Source organism: Limanda limanda, chromosome 19 (genome assembly GCF_963576545.1).
Source record: "Limanda limanda chromosome 19, fLimLim1.1, whole genome shotgun sequence".
NCBI lineage: Eukaryota > Metazoa > Chordata > Actinopteri > Pleuronectiformes > Pleuronectidae > Limanda > Limanda limanda.
This window is the reverse complement of record NC_083654.1, coordinates 11692747-11706105: the sequence shown is the minus strand read 5'-3', so window position 1 is coordinate 11706105 and position 13359 is coordinate 11692747. Positions and strand designations below refer to the sequence as shown.

General features: G+C 43.0%; 2 protein-coding genes across 2 annotated transcripts in view; both read right to left on the bottom strand.

Annotated features, from left to right (window-relative positions):
• The window catches only part of elmo1 (engulfment and cell motility 1 (ced-12 homolog, C. elegans)), a 102471-nt gene extending 100642 nt beyond the window's left edge, over window positions 1-1829 (bottom strand). Inside the window, exon 1 of the mRNA XM_061092668.1 lies at window positions 1717-1829. The gene's annotated coding sequence lies outside the window, so the exon portion shown is untranslated. The remainder of the gene's footprint in view (window positions 1-1716) is intronic.
• Window positions 1830-6536: 4707 nt separating this feature from the next.
• On the bottom strand, window positions 6537-13145 carry rp9 (RP9 pre-mRNA splicing factor). The gene is made up of 6 exons (XM_061092638.1): window positions 12849-13145; window positions 12593-12623; window positions 12350-12479; window positions 9972-10063; window positions 9476-9537; window positions 6537-7505 (listed from the first exon to the last, which is right to left on the bottom strand). The coding sequence occupies exons 1-6, from the start codon at window positions 12992-12994 to the stop codon at window positions 7271-7273; spliced, it is 696 nt and encodes a 231-aa protein (XP_060948621.1). The 5' UTR covers window positions 12995-13145; the 3' UTR covers window positions 6537-7270.
• Window positions 13146-13359: the final 214 nt, after the last annotated feature.

Sequence of the window (13359 nt, the reverse complement as noted above, 5' to 3'; positions counted from 1 at the left end):
ACTAACAATTAGCCATTACTTCATTTTCAGGGGTAAAATTTTACAAATGCACATGAACTAGGCAGCATGAATACTTTTTGAGGAGCCCAGATGAACTGGTTTGAATGAAAAAAGAAAAGTACTGAACCACAGAAAAGTGAATGGACAGTAATTTTGGAGGGAGAGTGGAGCTGCTAGAAGATCATACATCTTTATTCAACACACATCAAAGTGAATTTAATAACTTCAACTAGTTTCAAATACGAACCCCCTGGTGCACTAGTTTGAAAATAAAAAAATAGTTTTGTCTAGATGAAAGTTAAGAGCTTTAAAATGTGTCAGAGTTGATCTAACTGCAGCAAATAACAACTTTGTTCAACTAGTCTAAAAACCCAAAAGTCAAAATTGGCCATTGCTTCATTTTCGGCGATGAAATCGATCTAATGCACATGGACTAGAGGTTGAATGAACATTTTCTGGTTTGCAAAAAAAAAAAAGATATGTAGTGGACAACAGAAAACTACACGTACATGTTATTCTAGGAGGCTGAGCTTGCACCTTCATAACTGTGGTTAACTAGTCTCAAACAGCTGTATGTGTGTATGAGACTTAGAATTAGCCAATCCTTCATTTTCAGGGATATAATGGACATAAACTAGAAGCTGCTGATGCAAAATCAAAGGACAAGTATGATCATACATCTTCATATCTTTGTTTTTCATCTGGAAGACAGTAAATAAAACACTAAATCAGAGTCTGTCTAGCTGTCTAGACAATAATTAATTTGGTATAGTCTCAAATCAAAAAGTCAAAATTGACCATTGCTAAATTCTCAGGGTTCAAATGGATCTAAAGAACATGGACTAGAGGTTTTATGAAAACTTTTTTGGGAGACCCTGACTTTCTGGTTTGTATGTACAACAAGAAAATCACAGTGAATGGACTGTAATGTTAGGATGAGCTTCCAGATGACTCTTCATATCTTTGTTTTTCATCTTCTGGAATAGCATCTGTCCATCTTTCTCTCTTTTTCTCTCTCTCTCTACCTCCTCTCCTCTTCTCTTCTAACCCCAGGCCCACGGTGTGGCCACAAAACGCTGGGGCTGGAGTTAAAGCAGCTCTTTAATTACAGGAGGAGAGAGGGGCACAAGGAGGGGGATGTAAATAGATGAATATATAAACGCACCAGTTTGTTTTTTTCTTGCATTCAACCACAACAACAGCATGCAGTGAACCAGCGAGCCTGTGGAAGCAGCCTGCAACAGCCCCTCAGCTGCTGCTTCTGCTGCAAACACACACACACACACACACACTGACACACAACTTGATAGCTCGAAAAGCAGACCCCCCCCCCCCATCCAATGAAGTAACAGACATCTTCACTGCAAATCCACGCGTGCATGTCAGGAGAGGACCAGCGCCCAAATCATCCACTTCGCAAAGTAGCAGGAAAAGACGAGGCGGTGGTGGAGAGAAGAGGAAACACGCAGCTGTGTGTGTGTGTGTGTGTGTGTGTGTGTGTGTGTCTGTGTGTTGCTCTGTGTGCGTGTGCGTGCGTGGCTACGGAGGAAACACTGGGGATCACTGAGGCAAAGCACAGCGAGTCCCCAAAAACACACACAACCACATACACACACATACACACGCAGACACACACAACCGTGAATCCTCCACATGAACTGAAACACAACGAGCCACAACATCCCTGCAGGAGAAATAACATGCGGACACACAAACCTGGAGAGGCGAGGACACTTCTGCCACTGACGCGCGGAGGTCCGGAGTTCCTGTCTGTCTGTGTGTGTCTGTGCCTGTGTGTGTGTGTTGTAAGAGAGAGAGAGAGTGTGTGTGTGTGTGTCACTCAGCGGTGTTTTCTCCCTCTCTCCCTCCCTCGCTCTCTCTCTCACTCTCCTCGGTGGTGGAGATAGCGCTGATGTTTCCACTTCCTCTTTTCTTCTGCCTCTGTGGTGCCACACCGAGGACGCATGGCTGATGACTGCACCATGGAAACGTGTGTGTGTGTGTGTGTGTGTGTGTGTGTGTGTGTGTGTGTGTGTGTGTGTGTGTGTGTGTGTGTGTGTGTGTGTAAGTCCATCTGACTTACACAATCAACCAAGCGCTCCCCAAACTTTACTAATATCATTTAATTTATACGTTGATTGGATATGACCGAAGATATTAAAAGTGTCTGTGACCCTGTATTCAAGTTATTGAGCTGTTATTGTTTATTTTAAAACCTAATTAACCTAATGGGCTTCATGTATTTTATGCTTTTACTTTTTTTTTTCATTAATTATATCTTATTCTATTTTTGCAAATCAATTTGAGAGGCATTTATGTATCAAATGTTCCATTCCTGTTATTATTATTATTGCTGGTTGATTTTCTCCTCCAGAGAAATGAGAAAAACACTGCTTAGTAAATCTGCACTTCACAAAGCTTTTTAATATCTTGGCCAGACTTGAACTACGTTTTTAGTTTTCTGTGTTTACTTCTTTGAAGAAGAGAGAGGAGATAGAGAAAACAGAAGCTTTTAAACGAAATATCAAAACAAAATTTAAAAGTTACAAAAATGTGTACTCAATATATAGCTCTTAGTAATGGTTTTTAAAAAGGTTAAACATGCATTAACGGAGGAAATACAGGCCTATTCAAATTATGAATTACAAAATGTTGATAGCACAAAGTGTATGTTCTGCATTGCATGGAAAGAACAGTTGTAAGTAAAGAACAAACAATGGATTCTTGATGAATGCCTTTAATCAATTCAGTAAAATGCATTAAAACAACTGGGCACTGAGCTCCCCTAGTGGACAGCACCATTGCCTACACTGTCTCAACCGATGTAGATTGATGCATAAAAGGGATTTATGATAAAATATCTCTGAGCAAACAAACAAACAATCCAGGACAAGCAGCTTTCTCCGATGGCTGCCTCCAATCTTGCAGGAGGCGAAGGAACAGGAACAGTGGTTTCAATAATTCATGGTTATTGAACTGTCTCGGCCCTACACACACACACACACACACACACACACACACACACATACACACACACACACACACACACACAAACACACAGGTACAGAAACACAGAGAGTCTGTAGGAACTAATTATGTCTGTCTAATGTTGCCTTATGTTGGGAACCGTTTTAAAGTAGCTCAACACAACACAGCAGCTTCATTAGATTTCACTTATAAAGAACAGACTATAAGACGACATCACATACGACAGCCGCTCTGAGCCACATGAGGCCTCCTCCCTTTAATTTAGTCAGTGATTCCCGGCTGTTTCTTATATCAAACCCAGAGTGTGTGTGTGTGTGTGTGTGTGTGTGTGTGTGTGTGTGTGTGTGTGTTTGACAGCAGAAGAGAGAGAGAATAGTGTACAGCAGACAGTCCTGCAGCTCATCCATGTCTCCACTCAGCAGGAGCAGCAGGAGGAGGATTAATACAGGAGCGCCGTCCGTCCCAATAAATAATCTGGAGCGGCACATCCAGCAGACACCTCCCTTCCTCTCTCCCTCTCTCCCTCTGTGATAAGCACAGGATACACAGCCCCGACTGTTTAAATGACTGTTTGTGTACCCGGCTAAATTATTAATTTGACTGTGTAAATGGGCTGCGAGGACAAACAGGATGGGGACGAAAATAACAGGAAAACAAGCCGATATTTCGTCGGAGTGGGATAATCGAATGGAGCAGCTGTAGAAGAGACTTGGGTCAAATAATATTCTTGACTTGATTTGTATTTGTGTGAGACCTTATTTTACTGCTTAATCCTGATTTCTAATTGTTCCTCCTCTTCTTATTAGAGAAAACCAGGAAAAACAACTCGTCTGTTCAGCAGTTGTTTTTGCTGTCACTCAGTAACGGTGACTCTTGAGTCCGTGGCTCCGGCGTCAGAGGGGGTCGAGGCGACATCAGAGCACTCGCACACCGTGTAATCCTTTCATATGAGACGGCAAAGAGAGAGTGGAGTGGGTTTGTTAAGCCAGGCCATATGGCATCATGCAGGCTCACAATGCAGCACCATGGCTCTTCTGCATCCAACAGAATTCAGTTGTTTCTTGTTTCGTATCATGCAGGGTCAAACCTTCGATCGGGTTCTTTTACACACGCACAACGCTTGTTACTTTTACCTGCTTGTGTAACCCACTTGAAGTTGGACACATCCTGTTTCACAACCTCTGGCTGAACCATTTGCACATCTGGTGTGAAGATGATACCACACAACCAGAATAGAAACACTGCACTGCATTAATAGGGCTCCACATCCCAGTGCAGTTTCAGTCTACATACTTTCCACCCCAGGATTCATATGAGGTCTGACCTTTGACCACTGAAATCTAATCATATAATCATTGAATCCAAGTGACAGCTGATGGAAATTTGAAGACATTTCCCAAAGGCAGATTGGAGATGGTGGTTCAAGAGGACAAAACCATGTTTTGTGAGGCCACTGTGAACTTGACCTTTGACCCCCCCCCCCCCCAGGATCTAATCAGTCTCTGAGTCTATGTAAAGATTTGTGCCAAATTTCAAAGGATTCTCTCGAGGCGTTTTTCAAGATATTGTGGTCACAAGGCCCCAAATGTGCTTTTTGAGACTGCAGCGACCTTGACCTGCGACCCTTGACCACCAATATCATATCAATTTATCCTTCAGTCCACCTAATGTAGACTAAATTTAAGGAAATTCATTCAAGATCTTGATGTATGGCCTTCTTAGAAATGAGGGACGGAAAAAAAAAACAGAACCCTCGTTTATGCGCCTTTCTCATTTGGCAAACATTATCATTCACAAAATTAAATGCAGCCCTCTGTGTTTAACAGATTTAAATATCAAAGTTATCTGCACACACGTCGAGCCCCACGTTACTATCGGCACAATCAGTCTGGAACTAACTGCGACCTGTCCCTTGTCCAAGGAGACAGAGCACTTCAATAAAGACTGAGCTGAACAAACTGCCTGTACGTGGCACAGCCTCCCTCTGAGCTGCTCCTGTGACTGGATCTCATCTGGGAGATTCATTGTTCTACTCAGACAGAGAGCGAGCGAGAGAGAGAGCGAGAGAGAGAGAGATGTCAACGTGGAACAGACGGTCTCAATAGAGCCGGTCCAAGCTGCAGATAAAGGATGGGCAGAGCTGCCAAAACAAGTAGAAAGAGGAGAGAGGGATGAGAGAATGAAGAAAATCATGCTCTCCATCAGAACTATAATGCTTTCATGGCTGTGTAATCTGTCACTCTCTGATGGAATTGTAATTGCTACACAAACACACACACAGGGCCGGCCCTGGCAATGTTGGCACCCTAGGCGAGATGTCAAATTGGCGCCCCCCAACATACACACGCAAACTGTCATGCATCCACAATAACTTTTGGACTGTATACAGATGCAGACACAATTGTAATTTTTTTTTGATTCATCTTTGACTGTGTCTGTTCACACAGGGAGCCCATCCGGGAGGATGTTTGAGATGCTGGCTTGCCTGTCCACTGAGCCACGGATGGTGACAATTAAATTAAATGAATAAAAAAAAATTTAAAAAATAAAAACCTGCGCGCGCAATTCCTGGGCAGTGGGCTTCTGCGAAGGATGTGCGTGCAGTTTTTTAAAATTTTTATTTTATTTAATATTTAAGGTTAATTTTTGTTTTTAAATTGACATATTAGATATTGTGCAATGAATAGGTGGTTGAAGTCCTGCCAACACGACAGCCTGCGAAACTTACCCATGAGTTCGGACCCAGCTCACGTGTTCACTGGTGTCCTGGTTCCACCCATGGCAGCGTAGTGGCGTTGGGCTGGCTTATTGGTGTGTGTGTGGCCGCGGCGCTCCCAGGGTTAGAGCATGATGGTGTGACGTTAATATATTGTTTTACATTGCATGTGTCACGTCATGATAATTCAGTCTCTTGTGCCGCCCTCTCGGCATTTTTCACCCTAGGCAACCGCCTATGTCGCCTGTACCACACACTCCCCACAGCGTTTTGAGCAGCTCAGGAAGCCTAAGACGCAAATCTAAATGGATATCTAGTTTTCTTTTTCCCCGTGGGTCCACTGTAATTGTCTCTCTATCAGGGTCATTAGGAAGAGGGAATGTTTCTGGTTCATTTCCGCAGGGACTCTCCTCGAAATGTGCTGCTCGTGATGGAGAGCGGCACCACACTTCTTCAAATGTGAGCTGAAGATCGAGCTTTTGTGTGAAGTGGCTGCTGGTCTCGGCCAACTTTTAATGTAAGTGCGGCCGGAGAACAAGATCTGACGTGTGCATGTTACAGACTGTGAAAGGAAACTCGCTGCAGTGTCCTCAGGGCCGCTAACGGGACAAGATGAAAAGGAAAAATGTTATTCGTACGCTCTGGGAAGGTCAACCCGGGGCTAAGCTGTGTACTTTTTAATGATCAGGCTTATTGTGTGTAGAGCTTTGCTGCACTATCCTCTCAAGATCTCGTTGTCACCGACATGAAAGCCGGCGTCATGCCCATTAAGTCAGGGCCAATATTATAAACAGCTTTGTTTTTCCAGCCCAGAGTTGAATAAACAACGGAGGAGAAGAAAAAATAGCCGTCTTTATTCTCAGGATCAGGGAACACATTCACAAACATTCCTTCCCCATCTCTGTGGCTTTTCAGAAAAAAAAAAGAAAATAAGCATATTCCAACCTCAAATTATTCCAAATATTTATGTCCAGTCACAGACATTCAAACATTCTGGCTTGTGGGCAAACAAACTTGAACTGTACTCCAATTCTGTTTTTTTCCACCTCCCTATGTTAAATATACTCTACAATCAAAGTATTTGACACCAGCGAGGGATACATAAAAAAAAAAATCTGTTAATGACAAACTATTTGCTGACATGCGACTGTGTCTTATTAAGCCCCATTAAAGAACATTAGCTCTTACACCAGAGGGCTCAATTCATATCTCTGTAGATTCATTACCCACACAGTTCATTCTTTTGACACACATATGCACCGAGGCACACATACACACGCGGAAACTGAAGCAGCTACTCCATACGACCCGCTGCTGTTTGATCTAACATGACACGAGAGTATGCGAATGCAAGGCGTCACCCTGGAGCGAATCAGACGGCTGGGGAAAGTCATGCGCGGTGGATAATACGGTTTCAGAGTTTTCTCCCTGCAGAGAAAAGGCTTCAGGACGTCTCCAGAGAGCAGCTCGTACTCTGCAGCACACGCTTCACTACCTCCGCTGCTACTTCCCTCACAGGCTCTACTTTTAAAACAAGTAATTTATGAGCACTTGTTCTAATTAAACTTAATCTGAAGCGTCACTGGTTTTCGAGGACTTGTGCTTTCGCTTGCTCTTTCTCTTCTTCTTGTCTTTCTTCTTCTTGTCCTTCCCCTTATTCCGCTTCTTGCTGCGATTGTCGTCGGAGGAGGACGAGGAAGAGGAAGAAGAAGAGGAGGAGGAGGAAGAGGAAGAGGAGGAGGAGCTGTCTGAATCGGAGGAGGAGGTGGTGTCCTGGAGCAGCTGCTGCAGCTGCTGGATCCTAGAAACAGGAAGGACATGGGAGGAGAGGAGGAGAGATTAGTAGTGCAGGAGGACAAAAAAACAAGTGATGCAGACTCGATTCCTGGGGTTTGGCAAGCATGTCGAGTGTCCTTGAGCAAGTCATCGTTTTTGTCCCGGTGCTGACGTTTTCCAGACTGTGTGACACATGTCTGCTGATGTCACGTATCTCCAATAACGGTGGCTGTCAGCTCTGCAGGTGTGGAGGCTTTTCAGAGCACATGGAGATAAGGAGGTCATCCTGTCACTTAAATATGAGGCTGGAGCTCAGATGGGTTTTTTAAATTTCTGTTCCAACACTTACCAACAAAGAAGGAGCAACCATTGCTGCACGTTACTTAAACCTAAACAAAAGGAGACAACTAAACAGCCACATTAAGTTCCTAGCTCAATCCCTGATGCTAATGTTTTCAAGAAAATCTGCAGTAAGGGTAGTTACAAGACTTCAGCTGCTCCCTAACTAGGTCAGAGGAACACATCTACTTGTCAAAGCCATATACAGTTTATAATGGAGGTCTGAAACATCCCTACAATGAGGACGAGGCACCACAAGGAAGAAAAAAAGAGTTGGAGTTGATGCACTTTAATTATTTTAGACAGGTGAGCACCAACGTCTCAGAAAAGTAAAAAATTTTTGGAGACATTCAGAAACTTAACTATTCAGCGCTGAGAAAAGCTTCTTGTGTAACGTCCAGGCCTCATTACAGTGGGTGAGATCACACGGAGCAGAGTGATCATCTGAACGCCTGGGACGTCACGCTACTCCTCAAAGTGTCCTCCGAGTGAAGTACATCATAAAAGCACTCTGTGACACACAACCCCGGCTTTTTCAAGACCAATCTCGTCTTTCAGCTTCAAGGCTTTTGTTTCCTCGAATGAACTCTTAGAATAAAAGTTTAAATTCCTCTGTAGTGTTTGCGCTCAGTCTGATACCTTCACCGGGCATCAAATTCACAGAAAAGTATAAAATCTCCAATGTCTGACACAACCACTGAGTGTTTCTCATTCATTATCTACACTGGGCGGCTGTTGCTGAGGGGTAAATGAATGAAACACTGCTATAACATCCATAATGTACAAAAAAAGTAAAAATATCTGAAAGTAAAATAAAGATATAATGAACTTAAATAATGTTGTTTGCCTTCTCTTATCGTGGTTTAAATCCATGACTGCCCAGACTTGTAAGATGTTTAATACAGACTTTGATCAAAGGTATTTACTGCATTTTGTCATAATTACTAACAAGTTATGGCCAAAAGCAAGTTTTTTGCAGGGTCACAGTGACATTTAACCTTTAATCAAGTATGGAACAGACGTTAGACACAAAAACATTGACATTTGACTGCCAATATCGAGCCAGTACATCTTTGAGTCCAATTGAATGCATGAGTCAAATTTGAAGACCTTCCTGGGACTTTGTGTTCACAGGAAAGGGACGATTAAGTTTCTAAGTCACAGCCGTCGCCGGCAGAGAAGCTTGAAAATGCATAAAATATTTCATGCAATATAATCCATTGAGGAGGCGCACTGAAGACTGGCCGTCAAATATTTTTCCTCAATGAGCCCTTTGTGATAAGCTGCCATCACAAGCAATGCTTCAAACCCAATGGAAATTAGAGAAATCGTAACACAAGGTAGGGGTCGGTATGATTCACTTCCATTTCAAGGAGACTGAGGTTTATATAACCCTTGCAGTCATTCATAAAATCACACAGAAGCTGTGAATGTGGCGGCCCGGCATGTGAACACACACACACACACCTAGCAACGAGCCTTCACCACGAACAGACCTCGAATTCAAACATCCTGGTGTCAAACACTATTTGCTAGAAACTGGCACAGAGATCCAGCCCCCGGGAGGGAATTTTCCAAATTCAGGGAAATGATAGTAAGGGGCGTAAACACTTAAGAACGCTTACACACACACAAAAAAAGGATGAATGTATGTACCTGGTTTCTTTTTCATTCCTTTTGTTTTCCCGAATGATGTCGTACATTGGGTCTTCGTGGGCCTAAAGGAATAAAGCACAATCGTTCATTAGCTATGAAAAAAGGAAATGAGAATCCTATCAAGTTACAAGAGTTTTAAATACTCACGTTGGATTCAAGGAAATTATCTCAACACATGAGAGTTTAATGTCAAGTCAGCATTTTTAAAAACCTCCCTGTTACTATGTTAGCTGGGCAAATATAAAACAGTGGCATTTATGGTAATCATTGACGCTCCTGCAGTGTGCGTTGTTCCATTTCAGGAACACTGAAACAGGCTGTGCCCACATGTTCCTCAGTATAAACTAAAAGTCCCCCAAAAAGTTGTTAACCCCCTACCGGGTCAGGACTCATGTCTCACCCCACAATACCCGGCAAGGTGAGTTTAACCATGTTTTGGACATTGTGTCTAAATAACTATCATTGGGCCCTTTTCGTGAAGAGCGAGTGAACTCACCACTCTGAACTGCTCCAGTTTCTGGTTGCCTTTGATGAAGAAAGGACACTCCTTGTCTCCTGTCCTGTGACCATAACGCTTGCATCTCCAGCCTGAGAAAGAAAGAAGCAAATATCAATGGGTCTACCCAAAGAAAATCGGATAACTCACATGTCAGGTTCGAGGCTGCAGGTTTATCCGTTATTGACTGTACCAGCTCATACTAAATATTTAAGTTAAATCTCATCACCTTCTTTTCCAAGCATAGTAAATACAGTTGACAAATTAAGTTATACAACAAACACGACCATACTGTGAATAACCATAACACCAGCAAACATTTAGCTGAAAAGGAAAAAGCGCTGGAAAAAAGCCAGTTAGTGAACCTAAGTTACAGTAATATGTTTCTCCAGGATTTTGGTGCAAAGTTTTTCTCTTTAAATCAACACAAAAATATTCCTTCTGAGTTTTTCTTTCCTTAGCGTGATTCTTAATCTCAACCGAATTCACTTGGAGTAACACACTCAAACATTCTGCTCATGTAGAGAGATGTGTTGCAAAATGTACAAATCAATATCAAGGACAGACCATCTCTAATTCAGAGGTTTCACAGTGGTTCAATGTTATACACTTGGAGTGGAGCTGTGGAGCTGCCATGAACTACTTGAGTCTTTGCTAAGTGAGACCACACAAATTATGTTTATCCTGCAGAAGTAGCTGCGTGTGAAACTGTTTACCCAGTTCTTTTATGCCCATTTCATTTACATTGAGGTCTTAAAAAACGTTCCTTTAAACAGGATGACATATTCAAACATTTCCTCAAAGGATGGCAGAGCGACTCATGCTCAGATTATGCAGAACAAATGCCAGCTTGTGGACAGGCCTGGTGTGTGTGTGTGTGTGTGTGTGTGTGTGTGTGTGTGTGTGTGTGTGTGTGTGTGTGTGTGTGTGTGTGTGTGTGTGTGACTTCTCAAGTCCCTGGCTGTTCACACTGTATGAAAATGAGTGGGATGAAGGAATGAATGGACGCTGACTATAATGACAGTCTTTGACCAAAAGGGACAGAAGGTGATCCCCACAGCACCATTATTAATCTCTCGTCCGTCATCATGTCCGCTGCCCACTCATGACGGGGGTGTACTCTCACCTACACTTCTTGCTATAAATGATACTTTCATGCTTTTATTACAACTAATAATAATCTTTATATAAACACAGGATACCTCCCACACAGTCTGCTTACTGATCGGCGAGCTCCTGTATATTCGCTCCTGCAGATGGTTGGTCACCTGCCATTCAGACTAATGTCCATCTGTCCTGAAACCACTCGGCAGGTCTGATTCTATGACTGACGGTGAAGTTGGAAAATAAAGTCTTGTGGAATGTGTTATAGGGACTGTAATAAACACATTACATTTCCTGTAAAACAAGAACAAGCTACTGCACGCCTGCCGACTGTTTACATTTGTCTGTTGCTCTGCGCTGCATCACATGTTTTGCTGCTCTGTTTCTGTGACAGCTGGACCCATTTGCTTAGTCTAGTGTCCTTGTGATGCCAGGCTACCTTCAAGAGGTTGTTGATTCAAAGAACCTGTGCGTGGGATTTAGTGGCATCTAGTGGTGAGGACACAGATACAACCAGCTGAAAACCCTTGATGTCACTTAATCCCACACACTGAGCCTTTAAGGCCGCGAGTAGTTAAGTGAGCTGAGCAACACTCATCTTAAAATGGGTGTACACATGATTTAAAGAAAAGAGATAAGCTGACACTACAATTAGTACACAAGTATTAAAGAAAACAAAAAATTCACTCCTAAGACTACTAAAGTGAGACATGACTTAGGTGATGCACATTCTCTTACTGTATACCCCCTGTTGGGACAAAACAGATCTGCACCCTGACTAATATTCTTGTATTTGACTGATCTGCTTCATTGAAAGATGAGCTTCCCTCCGTCATTCACTCCTCACTTCCAAAGCAGAGTGAATTGCCACATGGGTTTTTGAGAAATCCAGTTCAGGACTGACTCTAAAGGTACAAAGTATATTGTTTTTACATAAAAAAATATGCGTGTAAGAGCATGCAAGAGAAAGAGAGTTTGCTGAAAGTGTCAACTCTGTAAATTCATCTACTCTGAGGAAAGATTGTGGTTGTCAGTGTTGATATTGTGGCCAGAGATAAATCAACGTATGGCCGCTGAGAAGAGAACAAATACATTTGAATCATTGTGAAACGGCAGCGTGACGGACAACTTCAGCTGAGTGGGCGATCCTTCATATGTGGCTCAGGACCCATTAGGGAAAAGAATGTGCTCACGTATACGAGACCACGTAACAAGGTGGTCTAAGTGATCCGGGGTTAGGCCAGATTCAGGTGGGGTCAGATCACTGTACTCACACTGCATCACCTTCACCTCCTTCCCCAGAGGCATCCACAGACCCCGGGTGGGGGCGCTGGCCAGGAAGGTCCTGGCGTCTTCGTTTCCTGGTTCAGCAGGAATACAGTCCTCTGGCTTCTCATCGTTCTCCTGCAACAGAGACAACTGACTGACATGTGGCCATCAAGTGTTTCCACCGAGTTCCACACAATCTGCGACTCTCACGTCATCTGCACGTCCGTCAGCTGCTGTGTCAACGTTACCTTTATGAGTCCTGGGGGGGGTTTCTCGTAGCTGCAAGAAGAAAAGTGGACTGTTAAAGCAGGAACATTCATTTTGAAACTTACCTGAGACAGTAACACAGGAGATGAATCAGCTTTACACATAATAAAAAGGACTTTAGGGTCAAATGATCCTGGACGTGAGATATAAACAGTTACAATGATTGACGTCACATATTTATAATTCATGTCCGAGTTGACAGGCCGCAGCAGAGACGCTGTGACTGACTTTACTCACAATGTCTCCACGTGCTTCAGATTCTGGACTTGTTGGCTGAGCTTTTTCGAGTGTGTCTTGAGTTTCTCCAGATCCTGTTTGGAGGACTTGTGTCTCTTGTGCTCTCGTTTGTCCTCCTTCTCTCTCGCTCGCTTCCTGTCCGACATCGTGTCGAGATCGACGAACCGTTCGCCCAGAAAACCATTCACTTAGAACTGAAGCTGCGTGTAGGGATCATGGTTTCTGTTTACGACTCGGTGAGGAACCCCGGCTAACATGCTAGCCAGCGGCTAACTAGCAAACATTGCTGTACTGCTGCAGTACTTCCTGTGCATCCGGGTTGGTTAGTTAAAGTCCAGCGCCACCTGCAGGACGAGGGAAGCAACACACAATGTGCTGTAACACTGTCTACTGGATTTGGTTATATTTATTATAATATATTTATATATTCAATATTATTTTATTAAATATAGTTATATTTAGTTAAAAATATATACAAAGCATATTGGGTACTGATTATAACAATAATAAG

Bases quoted from the DNA above. Each gene is read 5' to 3' on its own strand.
- rp9 (XM_061092638.1), bottom strand. From the start codon at position 12,994: ATGTCGGACAGGAAGCGAGCGAGAGAGAAGGAGGACAAACGAGAGCAC. The intron at 12,480-12,592 runs GTAACGTTGACA...TCTCTGTTGCAG, and splicing joins CCCCCCCAGGACTCATAAAG to GAGAACGATGAGAAGCCAGA. The intron at 7,506-9,475 runs GTACATACATTC...TCCTGTTTCTAG, and splicing joins AGGAATGAAAAAGAAACCAG to GATCCAGCAGCTGCAGCAGC.